The 23,430-nt window shown below is 43.0% G+C and overlaps 2 protein-coding genes across 3 annotated transcripts in view; one reads left to right on the top strand and one right to left on the bottom strand.

The window, feature by feature from the left end:
- The window catches only part of RHOBTB1 (Rho related BTB domain containing 1), a 49,252-nt gene that overhangs the window by 21,544 nt on the left and 4,278 nt on the right, over positions 1 to 23,430 (bottom strand). For both annotated transcript variants that reach the window (XM_063164032.1, XM_063164033.1), the window contains exon 2: positions 23,052 to 23,147. The gene's annotated coding sequence lies outside the window, so the exon portion shown is untranslated. The remainder of the gene's footprint in view (positions 1 to 23,051; positions 23,148 to 23,430) is intronic.
- Positions 9,594 to 11,174, top strand: LOC134422270 (basic proline-rich protein-like). The gene has a single exon (XM_063164261.1). It carries the CDS (start codon positions 9,594 to 9,596, stop codon positions 11,172 to 11,174), a length of 1,581 nt encoding a protein of 526 aa, XP_063020331.1.

Genomic DNA, 23,430 nt, shown 5'->3' on the forward strand with positions numbered 1-23,430 from the left:
AGAACACTCTTTGGACACACACAAACACACAAAGAGCGTTGGGCACACGTGAGCCCTCAGCACCTCATGACTCCAGCACCGAGGTTTGGGCTGGTGAGGACACAAACATGTTAGAGACAGCCTCCATCCATTCACCTGGCCTGTAACCTGCATCCTGAGAGGTTCCTGCCCTGGAGGTAGAGCACTCCAGAGGCTCCCAGTTCCCTCCTGTGATCCAGCCCCAGCTGCCTGCTGGATGGAAGCTCCCATGGGGCTGGTACCTGGGATGGCCACGGGCTCTGTCCCCTCTCTGTGATTCCAAACACAGCAGGAGAACCCAGAGCTAACTCCTTGTTCCTCCTCAGTCACAATATGAGTAAAAGTACAAAAAACCCCTCTTTTTTGTCTCCACACTACAGAGAACATGGCACGTTCATACACCACAGCCTCACAGGCAGGGCCCCAAATGAGTAGCAAAACCCCGAGAGCTTTCAGCACGTGATCTTAAAAAGTTTCAAGTCTGAGAATAAACAGCAACCCCCTTGACATATTATGTGGGGGTATTAAATTACTTCATATTTTATTCATGCATGGACTAGACATCACAGATGGAATGTGGAAATGTTTACAAGGCTAGAAAGCAAAATGAAGGAGCATGGCTAGCCAGTGTGTCTGGTTGGTTTTAAACTACCAAGCAGAGATGCCAAATCAATTTTTCTTCCAACCCAATATTCCATTAAAAAGCTGTTACACAGATTAGCTGTCGTATTATATAACAATTTGATTTTAAAATTCTTCCAAAGTTCTTAAATGGTAGTTCTGTATAAAATGTTCTGCTTCAGTCAGTCACAAAATATGTATTAAGTACAAAGTCTGGAATCTTAAAAAATTTCCAAGAGGATAACAAAGGCAGCTTAAAATTAACAGGCAAATCTAAAGAAAAGTAACTAGATAAATCAATGCAAGTATCTGAGAATCCTAGAAAAGGAACATATGAAAAAAAAAATAAAATTACTAGAGTTTTAATTTTCCAATATACTTAATAACTTAATTAAAGCAAAGTTATCACAGGACTCAGTCACAGCATGCCTGAATGCCCTGCCATAGATCAATGGCAATCTAATGAAGATATTTTTAGCATGACTCAATACTGCACAGGACAGAGATTAAAATAAACTGGCAATAAAAACAAAAGTAGAGCTCTGTGGCTATGTTAAGGAAAGTTCTTAAATATCCTCCTAAATATCCTTAACTATGTGTTAAAAATCCAGACCATTTTAATATTCTTCACTAGTTTCCAGGAAGGGATTAAAGCAGAAATAGCTCCTGAAGAGACTGACAGACAGAAGCCCGGACAGATATTTAGACACCTTAGACACCTCAAGTAAAACCAGATGCTAACAACAAATTCCAGTATAAACAATTAGCAAAACAAGTTGATTAAATGCTTACAAATGTAGCCAGATGCCTTCTGGCTACTGGAATGATTAAAGCCAGGAATACATGCAAGATCTAAAGAACACAGCCACAGTTAGTTTTTTTAAGGTAGCCTCTAGGTTAAGCTGGTGCTAAACCTATTATATAATCACACTGATTAAAAATGCTGAACATGTATTTACAAAACTAGAATTAAAAAAAAAAAAAAGACAACTAGATTTGAGCTCTGAAAGTCTGGTAATATCCAGGAAGACCAACGAGAACTGAAACTGAACTGGTTAGACAAGAACAAAGCAGCATATATGAAGATTTAGATAAAGGCATAACATTCTAAGATCAACGAAAAACTTGCTAAAACCAACCTACAACCAGAAACAGCTCAGTTTACTAGAAAAACATAGCAGGGTAAAACTATGAGGAAAGTTACTGGAAGTGTGACCAGTCTCAGAAAGGGCACTGGCAAAAAAGCTAGAAAATGACAGAAAGGCCAGCAAAGAACCTACCAGAGAAGTCTGATCAGAAATCACCGTTTCCAAAAGAAAGGAGCACAAAATTCAGCTGCTTAAACCAGTTCTAAAGAAAGATGAGCAGATGGATGGAAATGGAAAAAAGATACCCGTAAGAATAACACAGGATCTCAAAAATCTCTTAGGATGTTCTATTTTTACATTGTCACCTGTGATTGTTTGCAGATGAAGAGAAGACAGAGGCAGCCAAAAAAGCAGGAGATGTGAGCAGACTCAAGATCTAACATAAAGCCATTTAATTCATTCACTTGATTAGCAGTTAAATATTCCAAATAAAGCTGATTTATTTCCAAAGAAATATAAGGCTACTGTTCTGAACCACAGCTTTCAGATGGTTATAGTTGCCAATTTCTTTTTTTCTTGCCTCACCTCCAATTGCCATGGGGTGCTTGGTTTTTCATTTAGTTTTTCCTCATGGCTAAATGAGTTGTTACTATAATCACCATAAAACAGTTGTGGTTGCCATAGCATGTGAGTTGGTCAGCCTCAATAATGAAACACTCCCTTTCTGGAGAAATTTTCCAAAAGATCTGCAGAAGCACATCACCTGATTATCAAGTCCACTGGTACACAAATTAAACACAACAGACACACACAATCCCTCTAACTCTCTGTATCAGTGTAGATGTATCAATATACAATAGATAACCAGATCATAACCATGAACTTGTTTTAAGAATGCAGCTTATATATAAAGTTATGATTACATTTTTCTCTGCTAGAAACAAGGTGGATGAAGATCCAAACCCAATAGCGAGTTGCCTGTGGAGAATCAGGAATCCACCCCTGTGGATCTCTAAATGTCCACTTGAAATGTCCAGATGTCTAAAATCCTCACTTGGCATATACAAAACATAACCAAGATTTTTTTTTCAAAGAACAGTAGCTAATTATCCAACCCTTTTCTCTTCAGCACAAACAAATCACAAAGAGTGTCTACATTAATCAGTGATTATGGGGTGATCCTGGAGCCATTCACTTCTTAGCTGTGTACTTACAGGACCTCTCAAAGCAAGCATTTTACTTAGCTCTTGTGCTAAGAGCAAACTCTTCAGATGACAGCTCAGAATGACAGCATATAAGAACCTTGCCTGCTCAGTGGAGTTTTACTTCAAGCTATTCCATGAAAAAAAAAAAATTAATAATTTCAACCTGTGTCAAGTAATCTGACCAAACATGCAAACCAGGAACTCCTTCAAACAAAGGGGGTGCCAACCACAATTAAAATGTCACCATTTTACTAAAGAAATATAATGGAAAGAGACACCAAAGTCTAACATGACTTAATATGAATGGTGGGCATTGGAATTATCTGAAAAACTAAGGCTACCAGTAAGGCAATAAGATAATCAACAATTATCCCCAAAAAACACACTTCCCTGAAACTATATGAAGTGCATTTGTAGCTCCTCCATATTTCAATCTATTCTGGAGATGTATTTTTTAGTATAGCTTTGCAGTGACTCTTTCAGAGAGCTATTAGGCAATAACATGTCAAAAAGAATATAAAAAAATTTACAAGACCGTGCAACACTTTTGCCTCCATCCCCAAGTTGCAAAATTACTGCTTGCAACCATGGAAACTGGAAAAGGAGATACAAAATGCCAAGTCCTTCAGGCACTGCAATCACTACCTTGCAGTGCAGAATCCCAAGGCACCAGCACGCTGGCAGGGACCAATGTGCACATGAGCCAGAAGAAGTGTGTGAAATGTTCCTTCTCAATATAAAACCCACCATGTGGTGTTTCAGAATCTTCGGTGGATTAACACAGATATGCCAGGGGACAAAGCAGGGGGAACTCAGTGTTCACCTGTGCAAGAGTGTAGAATTCACAGACAGCTCTGATTTGGGGAAAGGTTAAGGGCCAGAAGGCTGTTTTGTGGTTTGCCTCAATTTAATCAATGCATTTAGGGCCCCACCAAGTATATTTGGGAAATTAATCACAACATGGGATCAAGCAACAGATAAACTACCAGCAGTTGAAAGAGCATCACAACACATTTTTTACAAGGTGTACATTAATATTAGTATTTTACTAAATCATAGGAGGCCTGTCGGGGACACTAGTTTCAAAAGGAAAACTATTCCTGGTCAGCATCAAAGAACTAGCTGGGCACAAAGGGTAGTAAGACTCAAGGTGGGATCAGATCACTAGGCCACCAGGGGACAAAGGTGGGCATGATGCATATCAGGCTGGATTCCTGTCCAGGATGAAGCAGCATTACCCTTTTGCCATTATTTAAAGTTCTGGCAGTTTACATGGAAAGACTGAAGAGACAACCTCAGAAGGAAGAAATTCAGGATTAACTCTGGAATTTATCACCTAGTTGCCCTACCTGGCCCATCAGCAGAAGAAAACAGATATACCAATGACTGGGGAAGGAGAAAAACCCTTACATTGTAAAGCTGACCTGATTGCAAATGTGAGACCCTGGGTGGGAAGAGAAGGGCAGCTGATGGAAACGTTTCACTGCACAAGGTGATAAATGAGACAACCCTGGCTGTTGCTGCCACAAGAGTGCAGCTCAACAGAACCACCTCTATCTTCCACATTGGCAGAACCTGGTTCTACCCTCTTTCTTCTGTCCTGGGATAGCTTAGGGCCAGTGTCAACAAAGAAATAAATCCCTCAAAATGCTGCTAAAATTTGATACAGCTGGAGAAGTTAAACACTGACGCTGTCATCAAGAGAGACTCTATGTGGCTTGCCTGAACCAACTTCTTTCATGTCAGCTTTTGATCAATAAGCATCAGATTCATTTCTGGATGCTGCCTCTTACTTTGTAAAGACAGAAGTTTTCAGAAGCTTCCATTCAGCTGTCATAATCCCCAAGTTCTATCCCTCAAGTTTTGAAGGGAGGAAAAATTGACCATGGCTTCACACAGAAATAAAAGGAGCAGCCCCTAATGTCGATGTAAAGTTGAAGACAGAACAGATGTCTCTAAGTTTGCTAGGGAACTTCTCAATAAAATGATCACCACAACCCTCACAGAAATTGCAGAGACAGGGAATAATAATTCCTGGTTTGCTGCGTCAGATGCCTGTCATTCTGCTCTTTCTCTGCCTGCATGACTCCAGATTTGTTTACATCTGTTAATTATTAGGATCCTCTGTCAAGTCCAACTTACCACTGTGATGAGACAAAAACTTCTGATCAGTAAGAATGAGCATTTCCTCAGATGCCCAAAAATCAGAGATACTAGTAAAACACAAATTCTTCCCCCATAACAATGTGTAAAACAGACTGCCCTCTGCTGAGGGCAGACAGCTCAATAGCTGAGAATGAAAACATTCAATTTTAGGTACAATAACAGATTCTTCTGAGCATCCTCAAAAAAAAAAAAAAAATTGCACCTCACAAGGACCAATTTTTGTGTTATACACACTCAGTCTATCAGACCAAACAGAGACCCAAATGAGAGTTCAGCATTAGACTTGAGCTACGTCAAGTATCTGATAAGTTCTTCAGGAAGACCTGAAGGGCAGAAATCAACAAGCTGATTACACTGAGCAGCTTACATATTATTTTGACCTGTGACATACCTTGGGATATCCTCTGAGATGAGATCAGTGCCCTAGAAATTAACCCACATGACAGGTGAAGGACATTTAACCATTTCAGAAACCTCATGTGTGGGAATCTGGGATGAGATTTTTACACGGTGGCAGAGCCTGCAGCACTGCCACTCCTCCCTTCACCAATTTTCCAGAGACTACTACACAAGGCAGTCCCTTGTGCCTCCTTTTGCTTCTCCTTTCTTGGTGTGCACAGAGATGTGGAAAACAGTGCCCATAGAGGACCTACTCCTGGAAAGGGGGAACATCCCTACAGCTGGCACATCACCAGTTTAAGGCTGGCACTTCAGCTTTGCCTGTGCATCTTGTGAGGATTCCAGATATACCTGGCTACAATTGACTGTTCATTCCACTCACCAGAGATAATCCCAGCAGACACAAGGGACTAGGCAGTGACCAAGATCTGGCATTGCTGTGGGTCATAATCTGTCACATCATCACAAACTGAAATTAACTGTGGTTGATATGAATAAAAGTGGCTGAGAACCAAGTACCTGAAGAATGGACAATACCCATTGATGGTGATAACCATCACCAAACAGCTAGCACTTTTTAAAGCAGCCATCCATAAAACGCAAAATCCTCAGATCAGTCCTCCTTCTGCAACAGAAAATTATGCCGTAAGAGCTGAAAAAGGGTACACTGCTAACAGCATGTTAATTCAGCTCAAGAATACATTTTGGAAGCAAATATTCCATGGTTTGGTTCACATCAGGTGCAGCCAGAGTGCATAAACTGAATTTTGACAGGGAATGTGTGCCACCCACCAGTGACAAGCATTCGGTCCATGGGACCAGATTAAAGGCAGTCTGAAGTACTGCCCTCCGTCCCTGAGCAGTGTGCAGTGTGGACACTGGGTCCTCAGCACCAATATTTTCATTCACAAATCCCCTGCTACTGCACCACATGATGCATCAGTGTAGCTAGAGCATCAGGTGCTCTGATTCCTTCTTTGGTACTTGGATTAACATAACTGGGTAAAGCTGCAGCTGAATCCTTAATGACTGTCGTGCCCAAGAGTACCTGGGATAACATATAAAACTCAAAGCTTAAAGGGAGATGGGTCCCTGGAAAAGTCTCACTCCGTACCAGGTTTCATCATAATAAACTCCATGAAATGCCTGATTTTGCTCTTATGTAATGAAGATGCTTGTGCAGTATTAAACTACTGCTACTTTAGCAGAAGTTGTTAGTGACTGAACACACACATGAAAGAGGTGCTGACACTGTAGCTGTTCCCAAGCAGAGCTCCCAACAGTACTGAAAGAATAACAACAATCACCACCAAATAAGGCATTCTCACAACTTTTGTTCATTTCTGTAGGGAAAATGTTTATCAGGCTTCACTAGAGCTACAAACACAGAATATTCCAGAGACACTGGTGACCTTCTAGCACAGAGAGCTGTTGAATTCACTTTCTGTACTTGTTCTCGTTCCAAAAGATAGAATCAGGCTCTTGCTTTTTGAACTTTATGTAACATTTCTCATGCATTCTCTTCTTTGTTAATCAGTGATCTTAGAAAGACATTATATGTGCTTTTATTCATTCCCAGACAATATTACCACTAGGAAACTACCAAAGGAGAGTGAGACCTCACAATGACAGCAGGAAAAACCCACCCAAGGACCTAAACACTCATTGGAACACCAAACATTTCAGGATGGCAGACTTCAGGTAAATGCTATTTTCAGATCATGGGTCAAGTTCTGCACTTATGTCTCAAATGCAAATCCAGCAACATTAATGGAGTAGTGCAGGAGACACAGAGATGGAGGGTTTACTTGTGATGTCTAGTGCCACACAGAGCAAAGACAAAAATAATTTAAAAAGACAAAAGAAATTGCTGTCTTGTGTTTCAAGTGAGACAGAAAGGAGAGGAAAACAGAAAAGTAGAATAGTGTTGGATGGGAGGCAGAGGGAATCCATATTTTTATTTCATGACCTGTCTGTAATGCCAAAGAGCCCCAGCTATGACCACACACACTGCAGGTGACAAATTATAGCTCATGCACCACCCACTCCTTCAGCACAAAGTTTTGAGCTCTTTTATGGAAACCCAATCAGTGATCCAAGGATACAATCACCCAGTCTCTTAGCTGCTCTGCAAGTCAGCTGCATGCAGCAAGGACACCTGAGCATTTCCTTTTCCCCTCCCCAAGCACATACTTTGCTCTACAATGTTTGTACACTTTTCTGGCAGGAAGGAAGGGAGCAAGGGAGGAACATGTCAAACACCTGTTGCTCCTTTGCTTCTCCTCTTCTGTCCTTTCATCCCCTTCAGCACAGGGTAACATATGGATAAAGGACTTAGGTATTTTTCCAGCAAATAAAATGTATTAACAAAGAATCAAACATCAGGATTTACTGGTCAAGTGATCAGTTCTTCCTCTCAGCCTAATGCTTTACAGTATTTATGAAGCTTGGAGTTTTAAAAGGGCAGGAGTTTTAGAAAGCTTCCCAGAGCTAAAACTGATGTTTATTTCTTCTTGGATAAAAATACTTCTGTGTATCTGAGCCTGTCCCAGATCTTATGCTCATTAAGTATTATGTCACTTAGATAAAGAATCCTAGTAGAAATACTGAAATCACTTTTTTTTTCTTTAATAGTGTGTAGATGCACTGTATATCTGAGACATAGAATCAGGTGTGCAAATGCAACATACACAGAAAGAAAAGCATAACCTAATGGAAGAGGACCTCAGAAAAATACTGAAAAGAAATGAAGCCATTCTGTTTCCATGAGGTGTGACTCCTGTTTCTGAAATACAGCCTGTACTGAAATATTACTACTTACACTGAGCAGTCATGACAACTCTTCAGCATGATCCTATTGATGGTGGGTTTCTCCCCACATGCACTATTTTTGCCTAGAAAGACCAGCAGCTGAAGGACTCCCCTTAAGCACACTGGAAAAGCTAATTTCCACCTCAGCTTCCAGTAGAGCTCAAGCTATTACAGCTCAAGCTGAACATTTGGCTTCAAGTCAGCTGTGTGTCCTGAAATAGTACACAAACTGAGGATGAACAAAGTCATTGAGACTATTCTGGCATCACTTCCTTGCTCTTGCTGTGACCATATGCAGAACCTCAAGGGCTTTCTTTTATTATTATAATTTTTTAAACAAGTATATTGTTGCCTTCAGAGTAGTGTCTTGACCAATGGACGGCAACTCCTCCACCTAGTCTGCCTCGGTACATCCAGTGACTGATTTCTCTTTGCTCTAGATGTCAGATGCCACAATACCTACTAAAGGTAGACTACACAGACTAAAAGTCTACTACTGTTTGTCTCTACAGCCCCTTTCTATGGCCCACAGAAAGGTCCCGACATAAACACCTGATAATCTGTGCCACAAGAGCCCTCAACAGCCTCCTGCTGTTGTCACAGCAACTCACAGTAGCCTCCACAGACAAAGCAGGGGAAAGAATGGGGAGGGGAAAAAGATATCCCTCGGGTTTTCACTAAGTGACACTCAGAGGTACCAAGCGCCAGGAGGTTTGTGCTTCCCGTGCACATCACACCCGTCTATTTTTGCCTTGCACCTCGTGGCCTCGCTGCAAAAGGAAGCCAGGCAGATTTGCTTCACCAAGGACTCAGCCCTCTCTGTCCTCGGAGGAGGGGAGGATGCCACCACCTCCTGCTCTCTCCCGACGAGCCGGGAGAGCACCTGCGGGCAAACGGGACGCGCGGGCGCCGCCCCCCGCCCCCTGCGGACCCGCCGGCGGCCCCTGCCCGCACACCGGCACTCGGAGCACGATCGCGCCCGGGCGACGCGGCACCTACCCGGGAGGGCGGGCTGGCTACGGCGGGGCTGCCCGGCCCCGCGGGGGTGGCGCCGCCGCCGCGCCCCCTTCCCGCTGCTCCTCACGGCGGCGGGGCCGCGCCCGGAGCCGCCGCGCCTCGGCGGGGAGGCGGCATCGCCCCCGGTGCTGCTCCGCCCGACCCGCCCGGCCCGGCCCGCGGCGCTGCCTGGGGCGGCGGAGCCGTGACGTGCCAGCCCCCGGTCTATCTTTAGCGCGGCGATTGGATTTCATTCATGAAACCGCGGCCGCGCGTAAAGGGGCGGAGGATGGAGCCGCCCCCGCATCCCGCCCGACGGAGCGACCCACGGCCCGCAGCGGGGATGGCGGGGAGCATCCTGCCCCACGGCCCGCAGCGGGGATGGCGGGGAGCATCCCACCCCTGCCCCACCGGCCGCAGCCGGGATCACCGGGAGCATCCCACCCCTGCCCCATGGCCCGCAGCCGGGATCACCGGGAGCATCCCACCCCTGCCCCACGGCCCGCAGCCGGGATCACCGGGAGCATCCCACCCCTGCCCCACGGCCCGCAGCCGGGATCACCGGGAACATCCCGCTCCTGCCCCACGGCCCGCAGCGGGGATCACCGGGAGCATCCCGCCCCTGCCCCACGGCCCGCAGCCGGGATCACCGGGAGGATCCCGCTCCTGCCCCACGGCCCGCAGCCGGGATCACCGGGCGCATCCCGTCCCTGCCCCACGGGCCGCAGCCGGGATCACCGGGAGCATCCTGCCCCACGGCCCGCAACCGGGAGCATCCCGCCCCTGCCCCACGGCCCGCAGCCGGGATCACCGAGCGCATCCCGCTCCTGCCCCACGGCCCGCAGCCGGGATCACCGGGAGGATCCCGCTCCTGCCCCACGGCCCGCAGCCGGGATCACCGAGCGCATCCCGCTCCTTCCCCACGGCCCGCAGCCGGGATCACCGGGAGCATCCAGTCCCTGTCCCACGGGCCGTAGCCGGGATCACCGGGAGCATCCCGGTCCTGCCCCACGGCCCGCAGCCGGGATCACCGGGAGCATCCCGTCCCTGCCCCACGGGCCGTAGCCGGGATCACCGGGCGCATCCTGCCCCACGGCCCGCAGCCGGGGATCACCGGGCGCATCCCGCTCCTGCCCCACGGCCCGCAGCGGGGATCACCGAGCGCATCCCACCCCTGCCCCACGGCCCGCAGCCGGGATCACCGAGCGCATCCCACCCCTGCCCCAAGGCCCGCAGCCGGGATCACCGGGAGCATCCCGCCCCTGCCCCACGGCCCGCAGCGGGGATCACCGAGCGCATCCCACCCCTGCCCCACGGGCCGCAGCCGGGATCACCGGGAGCATCCCGTCCCTGCCCCACCGGCCGCAGCCGGGATCACCGGGAGCATCCCGCCCCTGCCCCACGGCCCGCAGCGGGGATCACCGGGAGCATCCCGCTCCTGCCCTGCCCGCAGCCGGGATCACCGGGAGCATCCCGTCCCTGCCCCACGGCCCGCAGCCGGGATCACCGGGAGCATCCCGCCCCTGCCCCACGGCCCGCAGCGGGGATCACCGGGAGCATCCCACCCCTGCCCCACGGGCCGCAGCCGGGATCACCGGGAGCATCCCGGTCCTGCCCCACGGCCCGCAGCCGGGATCACCGGGAGCATCCCACCCCTGCCACACGGGCCGCAGCCGGGATCACCGGGAGCATCCCGCTCCTGCCCCACGGCCCGCAGCCGGGATCACCGGGCGCATCCCGCCCCTGCCCGCAGCTCAGGCTTTCTGCCATGGCCTCGTACGGTAAAGCTCGGACACGAAACAACTTGAAATCAAAGCAACACCCCGCACAAGCAGACGTCTTTATACGTATACACTGTAAATACTGTTAATACAGTCACAGTGCAAAGGTCCTGAAAGCCTCCCTGGATGATGCCCAAAGTTGGGTATGTGATTTCTTACTGCAGGTGCTGCTGATAGCTTTTGAAATCACTTCTCTCTAGTCTCACTAGTTTTTGAAGCCTTCATGTAAAATACATACATCACAACTAAACCACAACCTCCCTTTGTCTTACAGTGACAATCTAGACTTGAAAGCAGCAGTGAAAGCAGCTCCAAGGCCCTGTGTGTTACAACCCACACCTGGCCCCCTGCTAAAATTGCAGTCTCTGGCTCTGTGTTTACCACTTGACATCAACAAATCTGTCACTAACCAGTAAGAGGCATGGGCACAATTGCACAGATAAGGACAGTTTTTGACATAGCTGTGACTATTCAAAAAGTAGTCACTATTCAAAAAATACTCTCTTACAGCAACCTAGTCTCACACATTGCACAGTCTCGTAGCATTAAAACCATAATTTGTTAGAAAACATTATAAAGTTGTTTAAAACCCCACTTACAAGAATACTTATCTGTACCAGTAACAGGTTAACAGTATCCAAATGCATTTGGTTATACTCAATTACTTACATTTTTCAAATACCCAGAAGCCAAACTTACATTAACCAGGTCAGACTGCAACAATTTTCAGTTGAGTACATCTATGTCAGGACAAATTACAGTTTGCAACTTCCTATAAAAGGAGGCTATTAGGGGCAGGAGAACAACAGGAATCACGGCAAATATTATTTTCCTAGCTTTGCACAGTTTGGATGGATGAAAACAAATGCACCAGAAAGTAAAAGAACTCTCACTCAGACATCTACTTACAAGCAAAGAAATATCAAGTTGATAATGCAGGCAACAAAAAGTAAAAATAAAAGTAAACAGATTTAAAATGTGTGGTTTGATTACCTTCTGGTTTTTAAGTTTCAAGTTCTATGGGATTTTTTTCTTCTCCACAAATGAGAGTTAAATTTTTCATTCTGTGCAAGAACAACAACCCCATGTATTCACTTGTCTCTCAGATACACAGTTTTTAGGAAAACACAAAAACTTCATGTTCATCCCACTCAATTCAGGAGGTTGGGCAAAGCATTGTTATACAAAAGGCATTCCTTTTACTAAACTGTTTCAGTATGTCAATTTTTAATACCTTATTGGTACCTTTTTCCTACAGTCTAAATGATCACTTCCTGGAGAAAAATCAGAGCTAGAACCCATGTCTCTATAAAAAATACCTAGACTATTACTGCTGCAAACAGTGATGCTAATGTGAGAACAGGTAAGTTAGCATCATGTCAGAGAAAACTGACACAAAGCAACCAGACTTGCCATGATACTGACTCAAGAAGTGTTGGACTGCAATTCAAAAAAAATTCCAAACCAAGCCAATAAAAAACCCACAAACCTTTAGATCTGATTCCCAGCTCTTTACAGAGCTTTTCTACAGAAAAAAAAAAAAAAAGGGGGGGGGGGAAGAGGACAGGAAGAAAGTGTTATTTTTAGTGCACAATAGTAAATTTAGCAAAATACAGCAATGACAAAGATTAGTCAGGTGGTTAAAATGGGAGAAAGAGAAAGAGGGCATTGCTTTTGATGGGGATAAAGAAACAGTCTCAAGTTTCTCTCTTTTTCCCTGTTTCATCAAAGGGTGATAAGGGCTTCTACTGCTGTGGAAATAGGTACATGCTACTATATAATTTCTATTTTAATGACCATCTACAGCAATTTTTACCACTCAGTGCTTTCCTACCACAAATGTAAAACTTCTTACATAATTCAGATTGCAGCTTTTCTAGTATAAAATAAACTATAAAATAAAACCCCAGGACAACCAGAAATTCTCTGTTCTCTGAGACATAATCCTGTAGGGAAGCATATTTACATTCTCCCCAACTTTTAAAACAAACAGTTTAGTTTTGACCATAAACTTGACTGACACATTGAGAAGTGGTTGGAATGCATCTCTAATAGGGTGTGGAGCAACTGACAGTTTCTAGGCTTTGGTACAAGAAAGCACAGTAATAAACCACAAATATTCCCACTGACTTTGCATAAGCATTAAAAATACATGAATGGTAAAGTTTTACTCATTTGGATGTTCAAGTATTCCAGGTAGCCAGCTTGGATTTTTCATTTTCATTTGTTTGTTTTCAGGGAGGAATAACAGCTAGAGGGAAAGGGAGAAGGGAATAAGCTCTGTCTTTGCAAGCAATCCTAAAGGACATGGCATTGGACCACGGCAGCATTTAACTAGAGTCTGCTTTTGCCAAGTCAATACAGCTTTCCAAAACATGTTTATGGGCTGCCAAGCGAGCTCCGTCACTGCAGCTCAGTTATGTGCCTTAAACACTATCTCACAACTGAGAGAACAACTGGATTAAAAAAAACCTAAAATAATAATTTAAAAATGTATTCACTCCCATGGAGAATTCTACTTAGAATTATCTTAGTTTTGCTAAATTATAAAATGCATTTGAAAGCACAAATGTAAATCCACATCCCCATATGCTCCAATGTATTATTTTTTACTCTGGGGCTAAACTAACCTTTTGGTTTTGAGACTATATTTCTCAGATGATTTAAAAACATCAGGAGAGAGCATCAGTTGTGCAGAGACTGTAACTGAGTTTACAAATAACCTTTCTACTCCTGCATCTTGAGAGTCAGTTTAATTCCAGACGCTGCTCCAACCTGCAGTGTTAGCAGAACTCCTTAAGGAACTTTCTACCAGCTCAGAAACACTGAAGCTCAGTGCCCACAGGCCCTTCCATCCTCTGCACTTCTGAGAAACGAGAGAAAGGCTCAGGAGGAGACAGGTTGAAAAAACACCACTCGAGGATAACAGGAAGTGCAGGAAGAAGGGACTACAAGCACTTGGTTTGGCTTCTTTGACAAACTCTTCTGGAAGGGGAACCTAGGCTTCTCACCATCCCATCATAATCTAAGTCTGCTGCATCTGCAGAGGATTGATAGTCTAAGCATGGTAACTCTGGGGTTTAGATTTTACATTTCTGTTTATCAGCATGCTGAGAAAGTCTACATCCCAGACCCAAGGGTCATGTGGAAGCAAGAGGCTCTTCCCTGTATTATACATCTAGGTACAGTCTGCTTAAAAGAAATGTAAAAATGTGGTGACGTGGCTCTTTGCTCCCTCTGAGGACCCACTCAAGCTTTTCATTCAGGACAACTGAGATTATTTCCCTTCTGCTTTAGGTTGCAACATCCAAGCACAAATGCAGTTTCCTATGACAAGCTACACCAACAACACTCAGTAGGGACAGTTACAGACCTGAGCTCGTTCACTGAAAGAGGGCAGGTATGACATTGCAGAGACTGCCTGGGACTGTCCAAACCCAAAACCAAATAGTATATATCAAATACTCCTAGAGTTTCTCTCTCTCCCTTACCCTTGAATGCAGGGCCTTTCATATTAGAAGACTTTAGGAGCATGTTTGGATTAAAAAAATGTTAGTGGAAATAATTTAAATGCACAAGGAATTAAGTAAAACAAAGTAAGTCAAATTGTCCTGTATGGGTTCCACATAGCATATGGCAATCCCACAGGGACAGAAGTGCTCTCTTCAGTCCATGAAATTTGCTTTCAACAATACAAAGAGAACACGAGTAAATGTTGTACAACCAAAATAAGGAAATGTGGTACTTCAGTTATGGACTTCTCCATCCACCCATTGCATGTGGTATGTGTAGTCTCAGCCAGCTGGCAGCATGTGAATTAAAACATCAGAATTACCCAGCTCCTGTCATTGTAGTCTACTTTTCTCCCACAATTAGGCTTAGAGACTTCAATGACGTGGGTAGATCAAAATAATTTCTAACTACTTTTGTAATGGTTTAGAATATATTTCATTAGATTTTATCCATAAAAAGTTCATAAAGAGAACAAATGGCTTGAATAAAACTATGTAAGAATATACTCTGTAAACATTAAAATAAAATTCAACTCATTTCCTGTCAATACAATTTTTGTATTAAAAGGTTTGCATTCAGGGCTGCAATGTACCCTTGCCAAATGCTCATGCATTCCTAATTAGCTTTCTTTTCAAAACTATTGCACATTGTACCCAGTCTGTTCTTCTCTTTGCTTTGCATTTGACGTAAGGTGTCTCTATTTAGTGACATCAACATCTGCTCTCAGCCAGCTATGCAAATTGATTAGGCCAGTTGCATCCCTTTTTCTACAATCCCACATTTGTCTAAATTCTCAGAGATGGAAACATGTAACACACACAATGATACCTTCCTTCACTGTTTTCATCAGACACCAACATAGAGCACTATACATTTATTTGTTAGGGTTTTTTTCAGTTCTTCATTGACTGCTAAATATAGTGCAAGACCATCGTTGCTTAAGAAGCCCGCAGTGCACCAGATTTTGTTAGAGCATTCTGTGAATGATATATAGCACCAGTGGTTTGCCTTATGAATTATATTTCCCCATTCTTTTTCACTAGAAAAGGGATATAGAAGGCTTAATATCAGCATGCATTTTGAACAGCCAAGTAAACAGGAAAGAAACCATCTACAGAAGGAAAATGCCAATACTTATAATTTGGAATAAAAATTAAATATCTACCTTTTTCTCAGAGGGTTATATTTCGACAATGCTTTAGTTTTCAATCTAATTATGTGTAGGATATTGGCTTTTGCATTTCCCTGCTTCCATATTTAATCTTGTTAATTACAAGACCCTAATTTTCTCCACCTCACTCCAAAACAGAATAGCAATTTAGGTGGGAAGAGTCCTCCAGAGGTCATCTAGTCCAACCTCCTCCTCAATGCACAGCTAACTTCAAAGTTTGATCTGGTTAAGGACAATCACTCCACAACCTCCAATCCATGTGTTTCATTGCTTAGCCACTCGCTATGCAAATGCCTTTTTTTACAACAGTGAGAAAATTTTTTCTTTACACCCTCCCTGCTGCTACTTGTGACTGCTGCCTTTTGTCCTTTTGTTGCACAGAGAAGACCTGGTTTCCCCATAACCCCTTGTGACTACCTGAGGTAGTAATGAGATTCCCTCTTAACCTTCTCTTCGCCAGGTTAGATAAGCAGCTCGCTCAGTGTGTCTGTGCGTATCTCATGTTTCATATTGCCCTTGGTTCAGGGCACTATTATCATTAGCAGCACTGTCTTCAGTTGGTCAATCTCTCTTTGGAAGGGTGAAGCCCAAAACTGAGCAGAGTTTCTCAGCAGCCACCCCACAAGTGCCCAGCAGAGGGGAAGGAGCCCTGCCCTCGCCCTCCTCGCTGCTCTCAGCCTCAGGCATCTCCAGATGTGGCTGTCCCGCTGATGGAAAGGCACTCAGCTGAGCCAGGTATGTCCCAGCCTGTTCACCTGTGCTGTTACAGTCTCTCTGATGGTCCCTTAAACTCTGATAAACTGCCTTTGCTGCCATCCTTCTCTTTCTACAGACTGTGGGGTCTGGTCTTAAAAGGGAGTGGATCCACTTTGAACAGTTCCAGTCTGCAAAGTTAGGTGTACCAGGACACAATTAAGCAAAACAAAATTTTGGCTTAATAAGAAGAACAGCAAGAGAAACAGCTGAGCAGTTATATAAGAGTCTCCCAAGGGAAGAAGTGGCAGGGTTATGGCTCACTGCACTCCCAGCCCAGAGAGGATGAGGCTGTTTTAAGAATTGGTTCTATGGCAGAGTTTTGTATCACATGTGTAATGTCTTCTAATGGGAGCAATTTTGCAACAGCTTGTATTTGTTATATTCCACACTTCTCACTCCTCAGGACTACAACATGGATACAAAAGATTTAATCAACTTATAAAAACACATTAAAAAAAACCCACCTTAAATAGAAAAAACTGACTAGTAGGAGGATTTCTTCTTGACTGTGTCATTTTGCTGTTTGGCAAGGGAATCAATCTGGAAGTAATAGTGCTGGCATCTGCATAACTGTTCAGAGCTTCTTAAAATGTTTCTGCCATCTAATCAGATGTTAATGGAATGGAAAGAACTCCTTTGTGGAATGAAATAAGAGTCATAGCAAACAGTCAGCTGGGGAAGATTTTCTGTCTGTCTGTCTGACCTTGTGGCTAGCTGTCAGTCTCCATCTCTCCTCTATATAGATCAGTCAAAATTCACTTGTCTCTGAGAACTGAGTTTCCAAGAGACTTGAAACGTCTTTATACTACAACTACAGGAGGTTTTCAATGACATACACAGTCTTTGCTTCTTACTCTTGATCTAAGCTATTGAGCTTTAAAAACCATATATAAATGGATCAGCCCTTTTTCTTCCAAGCATTATAAATGCTCTCCCTGCCTTTAGAGGATTGCATAAATCACCTACTAAATGCCTAGTAGATTTATACACAGGAGGATACAAAATGCAGACCAAATTTTAGAAGCTAAAATAGTCATCAAAGATTTCAGAAATTCTACAGGAGCAATAAAAAAGTAGACATCTCTGCAACAATGTGCCACCCCTGCTTGGAATTCCTTCTGTTGGTGGTACAAAGAGATGATGAGGACAAGTCTTGAACACAGATCTCTAGTTACAGGAACTGTAAAACATGGGGTAGGGTGAGGGGAAGAGAAACAAAATGGATTTTGTTGCCTTTTTCACAGTTGCCAAAGCCTAATGTTCCTGGTCTCTGAATCACTGCTTATATACAAGAACAGCAGCCACCAGCCATACTCTGATCTTTATAGGCTGTCAAACCAACAGAGCAGGATTAAGTAGAAGAATCAAAGGCAGCTTAATCTCATCACCACTGATCTTAGAGAAACAGCCTTATTAGCTACAATTTACTCCTCTCTACCTCTGTCCCGTAGTGAGCTAGACATGAAAGTAAGACTCAGTTATGGTTTTAAGAGCCTGATATAAATCCTTCTGAAAGAGTAGAGGAAAACTTCCAGGGACTCCTCTGGGCTTCAGTTCGGGGAGTAATTCAAGAAGAAAAAGTTCACAGAATCAGTTGCTACATGCCTGTCTTAGAAAGATGATAAAGCAGCTGAAAAAAACCAGAAATGAATGATGCACCTGTAACTTCAGTATTTTTTCACTAGGTTGTTCAAAGAGTGTGCTTATGTGGATTACAATCCCTCCCAAGATTACAGTACAATTCTACATTTATTTTGAACAGTGTGATTCCACACAGTAGCAACACTGTGGGATTTTATGAATTCAAGACCAAAATTCAAACTTTGTTATATTCTGTGTGTTTTATACCTTGGAACCACTCATTTTTTTGAAAGAGGAAGCTTTGCCAGGAAGGTAAGACCTTGTGCCTCTTACCACCACCTTACACCAGTTAACTGACATTATTTAGTCACACTAGCAAAGACTGCCTTGCAAAGCCTGCATTTTTGCAACACAACAAATTCAGTAGGTGAAACTGGATTATATCAACACAAGGTTCCTACTTGTGCATTTCTTCCAAATACCACTCATGTATTTTAGAGGTTTACTTCAATATGCCTGAACAAATTTAATTCCTTTTTTTTTTGTTTCCCCAATGAGTTAAGACCATAAACCATATGCAAAAAGAATATTACCAGGGTTGGTTCTGATGGATATCTTTCACTCCCTGAAACACTTTCTATAAATTCTAGCAAAATGGTGTAGCTGAAGGATAATGGTAATTGCAGAAATTGCAGAAGAATGCACACAAGTGATCCATAGAAGAAATCACACACGAGTGATTCCAAGTCTAAGCAGCAGGCAATAAAGACAGTTTGCATGTTTCACCACAGGCTGCTTGATGAAACTTCCGTAATTATGTTTATTAGGAATAGCTTCCAAGAAGGATTTTGTTCTTTTAAATGCTACCACTCAAAAGCTATCAACCATGAAATCACATACTTCTTGCATATATTTGCAGTTTTCACAGAGGGTGTAGGACTACTTCCAGGATCTGCCTGAAAAGTATCACTGTTACGCGTTTGAACTACAGATTAGGCACAAATCAGAGAACTTAAAGGAGTGTGTGTATACTGTGTAATTTGCAAAGTACTGAGTAAAAGACATCACCTTCCAATTACACTTACAACTGCAGCATTTAAATGTGTCAGGAACAGAATACACCTTTGTAAAATTAAAAACAAGCTAGAACCAGCAATAGCAGTGGTTTTGAAGCTAATCAGGCATTCAGGGAGCTTTAACAAAATCAAAGATATTCTACTGCCTTGAAATTTCTCATCCACTCATTGCCTGAAAGTCATTGCCAAAGAAACATGAATTCTACTAGAAGGGGCTTTTTCTCTTTCAACCAAGCAGCAAGACATGTAGCTTTCTATTTTTAAACTTTTTAAAAGTCTTTTGTGAGTCAGGCAATAGATCTTTTCGTGGGTAATGGTAGAAGAGAAGAACTAAAAAGGTATTAATCTTATTTACCCCCATATATACATCCATCTCAAGTGTAAACTGTACCTGTTGCTCAGGACAATTACTGGGACACCTGCCCATGCTGAGCACATCTAGGAGCCCATGCAGAAGCAAATATTACCACTGAGAAAGCAGCTGAAAACAAAAAGCAGCTAAAGCTCAGGTACTGGTACCATACCATGTTTTTGTTACTGCAAATCCTCATTTTGAGGGTGCTAGGCCCTTGCTTCCAGAGGTGTGAGAGACAGGTAATTCCAGCTGGCAAGAGAATGTTCTGATGGAACAGCACTGATTTTATATCCCAGCTTTGATCTCTTATGTTGGGTACCTTGATGCTTAATCTCCCTGAATTAATGGACATTTCAGAACCGCATCATTTCTTTCTTCCTTTCCCACCTAACTGTAACAAATTGTTCCTGATTCTACATAGGTGTTGTGAAAAACAGTCATTCTTCTTAATGTAAAGCACAGCAAATCCCATGAAAAAGTCAGAAACATGGATTTCAACAGTATGATAAATAGTGCTAGAGAACATAAATTTAATTACAAAGATCAAAAGCAACAAACAGCAACACTGCCCTTCCTCTCACACCTGAACCACCCACACAAGGCAGTCCTTGTTTTCTAATCTAGTCATAAGCAGCCATAAGTCTGAGAAGAACTAGTTCAAGCAGCTTTAAAATTTAAAATTTCCTCCGACAAATTTAATTCTGCTGAAGGTTACTGTTGCACACACACCCCTCTGCTGGCTTTGCACAGTCCAGAACTTTGTATTTACCATTCTGAATTGTCAGATACATTCAAGTGCCAGATTGCACTGTAGAGGCAGTAGCTATTTTATTCCACTGACTGTGAAGACACTAATCTCTGAGAGAGCAGTAGCTTCTTTACCCAGACAGCTAAATTTACTACTACTTGTCTCATAATACCTCAAGTGACACAGAAGCCCAAAAGCAAATAAGCTTTGACTGGGATATTAAGGAGTAAATAACACCTCTACAAATACACACCTTTCAGAGAGGCAGCATTTTCTGATTCAAGCAAATACCCATCTACAAGTTAGCTTTTTTTCAGACCTGCAGATATATTCACTTTGAGAAGTGAGACCAAATAAGAGAAATAACAGGAACTGGTGTGGAAACAGCAAGTTTCTGAGAATATTGTTCTGTAATTTACCTACGTGAGCTATACATCTTACTCAGAAATTCATTTTAAAACAGACTGGGAAGCAAGGCTTGACACTGGGAGCAGAGGAGAAAAGAGAAATTTGGATTCTTGGGTGTGTCATTTCCCTCAATAGGTACTTTTTGATGGTGAGATCAATCAATGCATATTAAATAATTCATAGCATCACTGTCCTGGATTCAGCTGGACTAGAGTTAATTTTCCTCCTGGTTGCTGGTCAGAGCTGTGTTTCGGACTCACTGTGAGAGCGCTGATGACACACGGGTGCTGTGGGTGTTGCTTGGTGGTGCTCACTCCAAACTGAGACATTTCAGTGAGCAGGTACACCAGAAGCTGAGGGGGAGCAGGGCAGGACAGGTGACCCAAACTGCCCAAAGGGACATTCCATACCCTAAAAGGTCATGCCCAGTGTAGAAATTGGGTGAATCAACTGGGAGCTACCAATTGCTGCTCAGGGTTGGGCTGGGCCTCAGCCAGCACATGTGCACCACTTGTTTTTCTGGGGTTTTATTTCTCTCCCTTTCTTTTCTCTCCCTTCCAATTCAAATGATTATTCTATTTAATTTCAATTATTAAACAGTCCTTAGCCCACAGGTTTTACCTTTTTGTTCACAAGCAAGCAGCTGCATGGTACTTAGCTTCTGTCTGGGGTTAAACCATGACAATCACAACTTGCATATGTGTAATACTGTATATTGGCTTTCAGGAACTGCATTACCTGTAAAATGACTTCTATTTTTATTCACAAAGTATATGTCTGTCTTTGATGATGTCCTGAAAGGGGCTCATTAAATTACTAATGTAACTATTAAAGCTATTAAATTACCAATTTTGAGGGATCAATTCAAAGCACATAGAGATAAGCATAAATCCAAAGTAAACCAAGTGTCTCTTCACTTCATTGACCCTCCAATGAGGCTCTGAATGCTAAAATGTCTTTCTCCTGACAAGATTAACCCCTTCATTGTATAATCCTCCCTGGCCAAAACAGTGGAAGTAGCTACTCCTAGGGCTCACAGAATGTTCTGCTTGGTAGTACACAATGATGGAGGGAGGAGAGATGCTTGGTTTGTGTTTACTTTTAGAGCCCAGGGGGGAGATTGCTCCTTAAGCTTCCTGACAAGATGTTTATTTTTATTCACATTGTCACTATGTTTTCCCATGAAAAAATATTTATACTTCAGAGGAAATGTTTCAGTAACATGTTTCAGACAGGATAAGCAGTGTTCACTTCCCTTCCTTTTATTATGAGAAAGCAATTTTGCTTACAGGAGGAAGTAAATAAATCAATTCCCCAGAGATGCCTGGGAAGGGGTAATTCCTGCAGGGAACCCATCTTGAAAATACTGGCAGCATGACATTAGGTCAGTGTTAGTGGAGGTTTCATTTGCAATTGCAAGAAAACAACACATCAGAGATTTATTGTTTCCTTTGTTTAGAGAAATAGACCATTCCTGTGCAATCCTGTCTTAATTAAAACATTATCCCTTCTGGCAAATTTTAGTAGGATCTTATGTCCCTATCTGCACTATTATAATGTACATTTAATACATATGGAAAGCTATAAATCCATCTTTTGTTAATACTTCTGACTTACAACAGACTGAGAAGGCCAGTGGATGAAAATGACCTACTTTCATTGACTACTCCAAACTGTGAGCAGAGGGTTTGACTCTATGATCTCCAGAGGTTCCTTAAAACCTGAATTTTCCCATGATCCAACATCAAGAACATGTATTTGGTTTAACTAACTTACATACTTACTGCAGGAACTGTGAAGATCTGGCTGTGATACTTGACAAAAGCAATATAAATATACATCTGTAACTCAGGCTGGCAAAAGCCCCACTTTTCCCTAGGCTGCCTAGAGCAGGAACTGAGAAAGCTGCCTGGATGCATGGAAAAGTACCTACATGTTTGTGGTGCAAACTCTTCCTTCATCCCAGGATCTCACTCATTTCCTGCACCTGCAGTTAGTCTGTGTGAGAATTCACTCTTGAAAATCAGACTTTGCAGCTTCTGTTTCTTTGATGCTTGGAAAAAAGGCTGACATTGGGTCAAAAGCTACTCTGTGAAGAAGCTGCTCATTAGCAACCCTGCAACACCAACATTTGTTTTTATCTGCTGGAATATCAGAACAAAGCTGACTAATCCTGTAAATGAAACTGTTATTTGTAGGATTTTTCAGTTAAGACTTTTGGTAAAAAGTTTGCCAAGACACAGATGTTATAACTCTAAAATACTTGACCAAAAGCTGCTGGTCAGAAGAGCAGTGGTGACAGGCAACACTAAGTGAAACAACTCAGGGTTTTTTTTATTTCTCCCTGTCAATACTTACCTCACAGGAGAAAATGTTCACATCCATTTTTAGCAGCTTGATCAAAAGCAGAATTTCATTAAAAATACTTCATGTCTTTCTCTTAACGTGGCACTCCTAAGGAGGAAAGAAGGGAAAAAAAGAGAATAAACTTTACTATTTTCAACCTAAAATTACAATGCATGCAATAGCAACAACATCTTTTATGATGCATTTTATATTATAAAACAGGCCTGCTTGGTCAATAAAAGAGTCTTCTGAAGTTACAAACAGGTAAACTGTGTATCTTCACTAAAACACTCTTTGCTCCAATGCAGTGAAGAAATCATGGGTAGCTTGATGAGCTTTTGGGTATAATTGGAGATTGACACAACTCTGTCAAATGAAGCTTTTTCATGAA

The sequence above is a fragment of the Melospiza melodia genome, chromosome 9 (assembly GCF_035770615.1).
Source record: "Melospiza melodia melodia isolate bMelMel2 chromosome 9, bMelMel2.pri, whole genome shotgun sequence".
NCBI classification, from domain to species: domain Eukaryota; kingdom Metazoa; phylum Chordata; class Aves; order Passeriformes; family Passerellidae; genus Melospiza; species Melospiza melodia.

Excerpts from the sequence above, each read along its gene's own strand:
- LOC134422270 (XM_063164261.1), top strand. The coding sequence starts at position 9,594 with ATGGAGCCGCCCCCGCATCCCGCCCGACGGAGCGACCCACGGCCCGCA.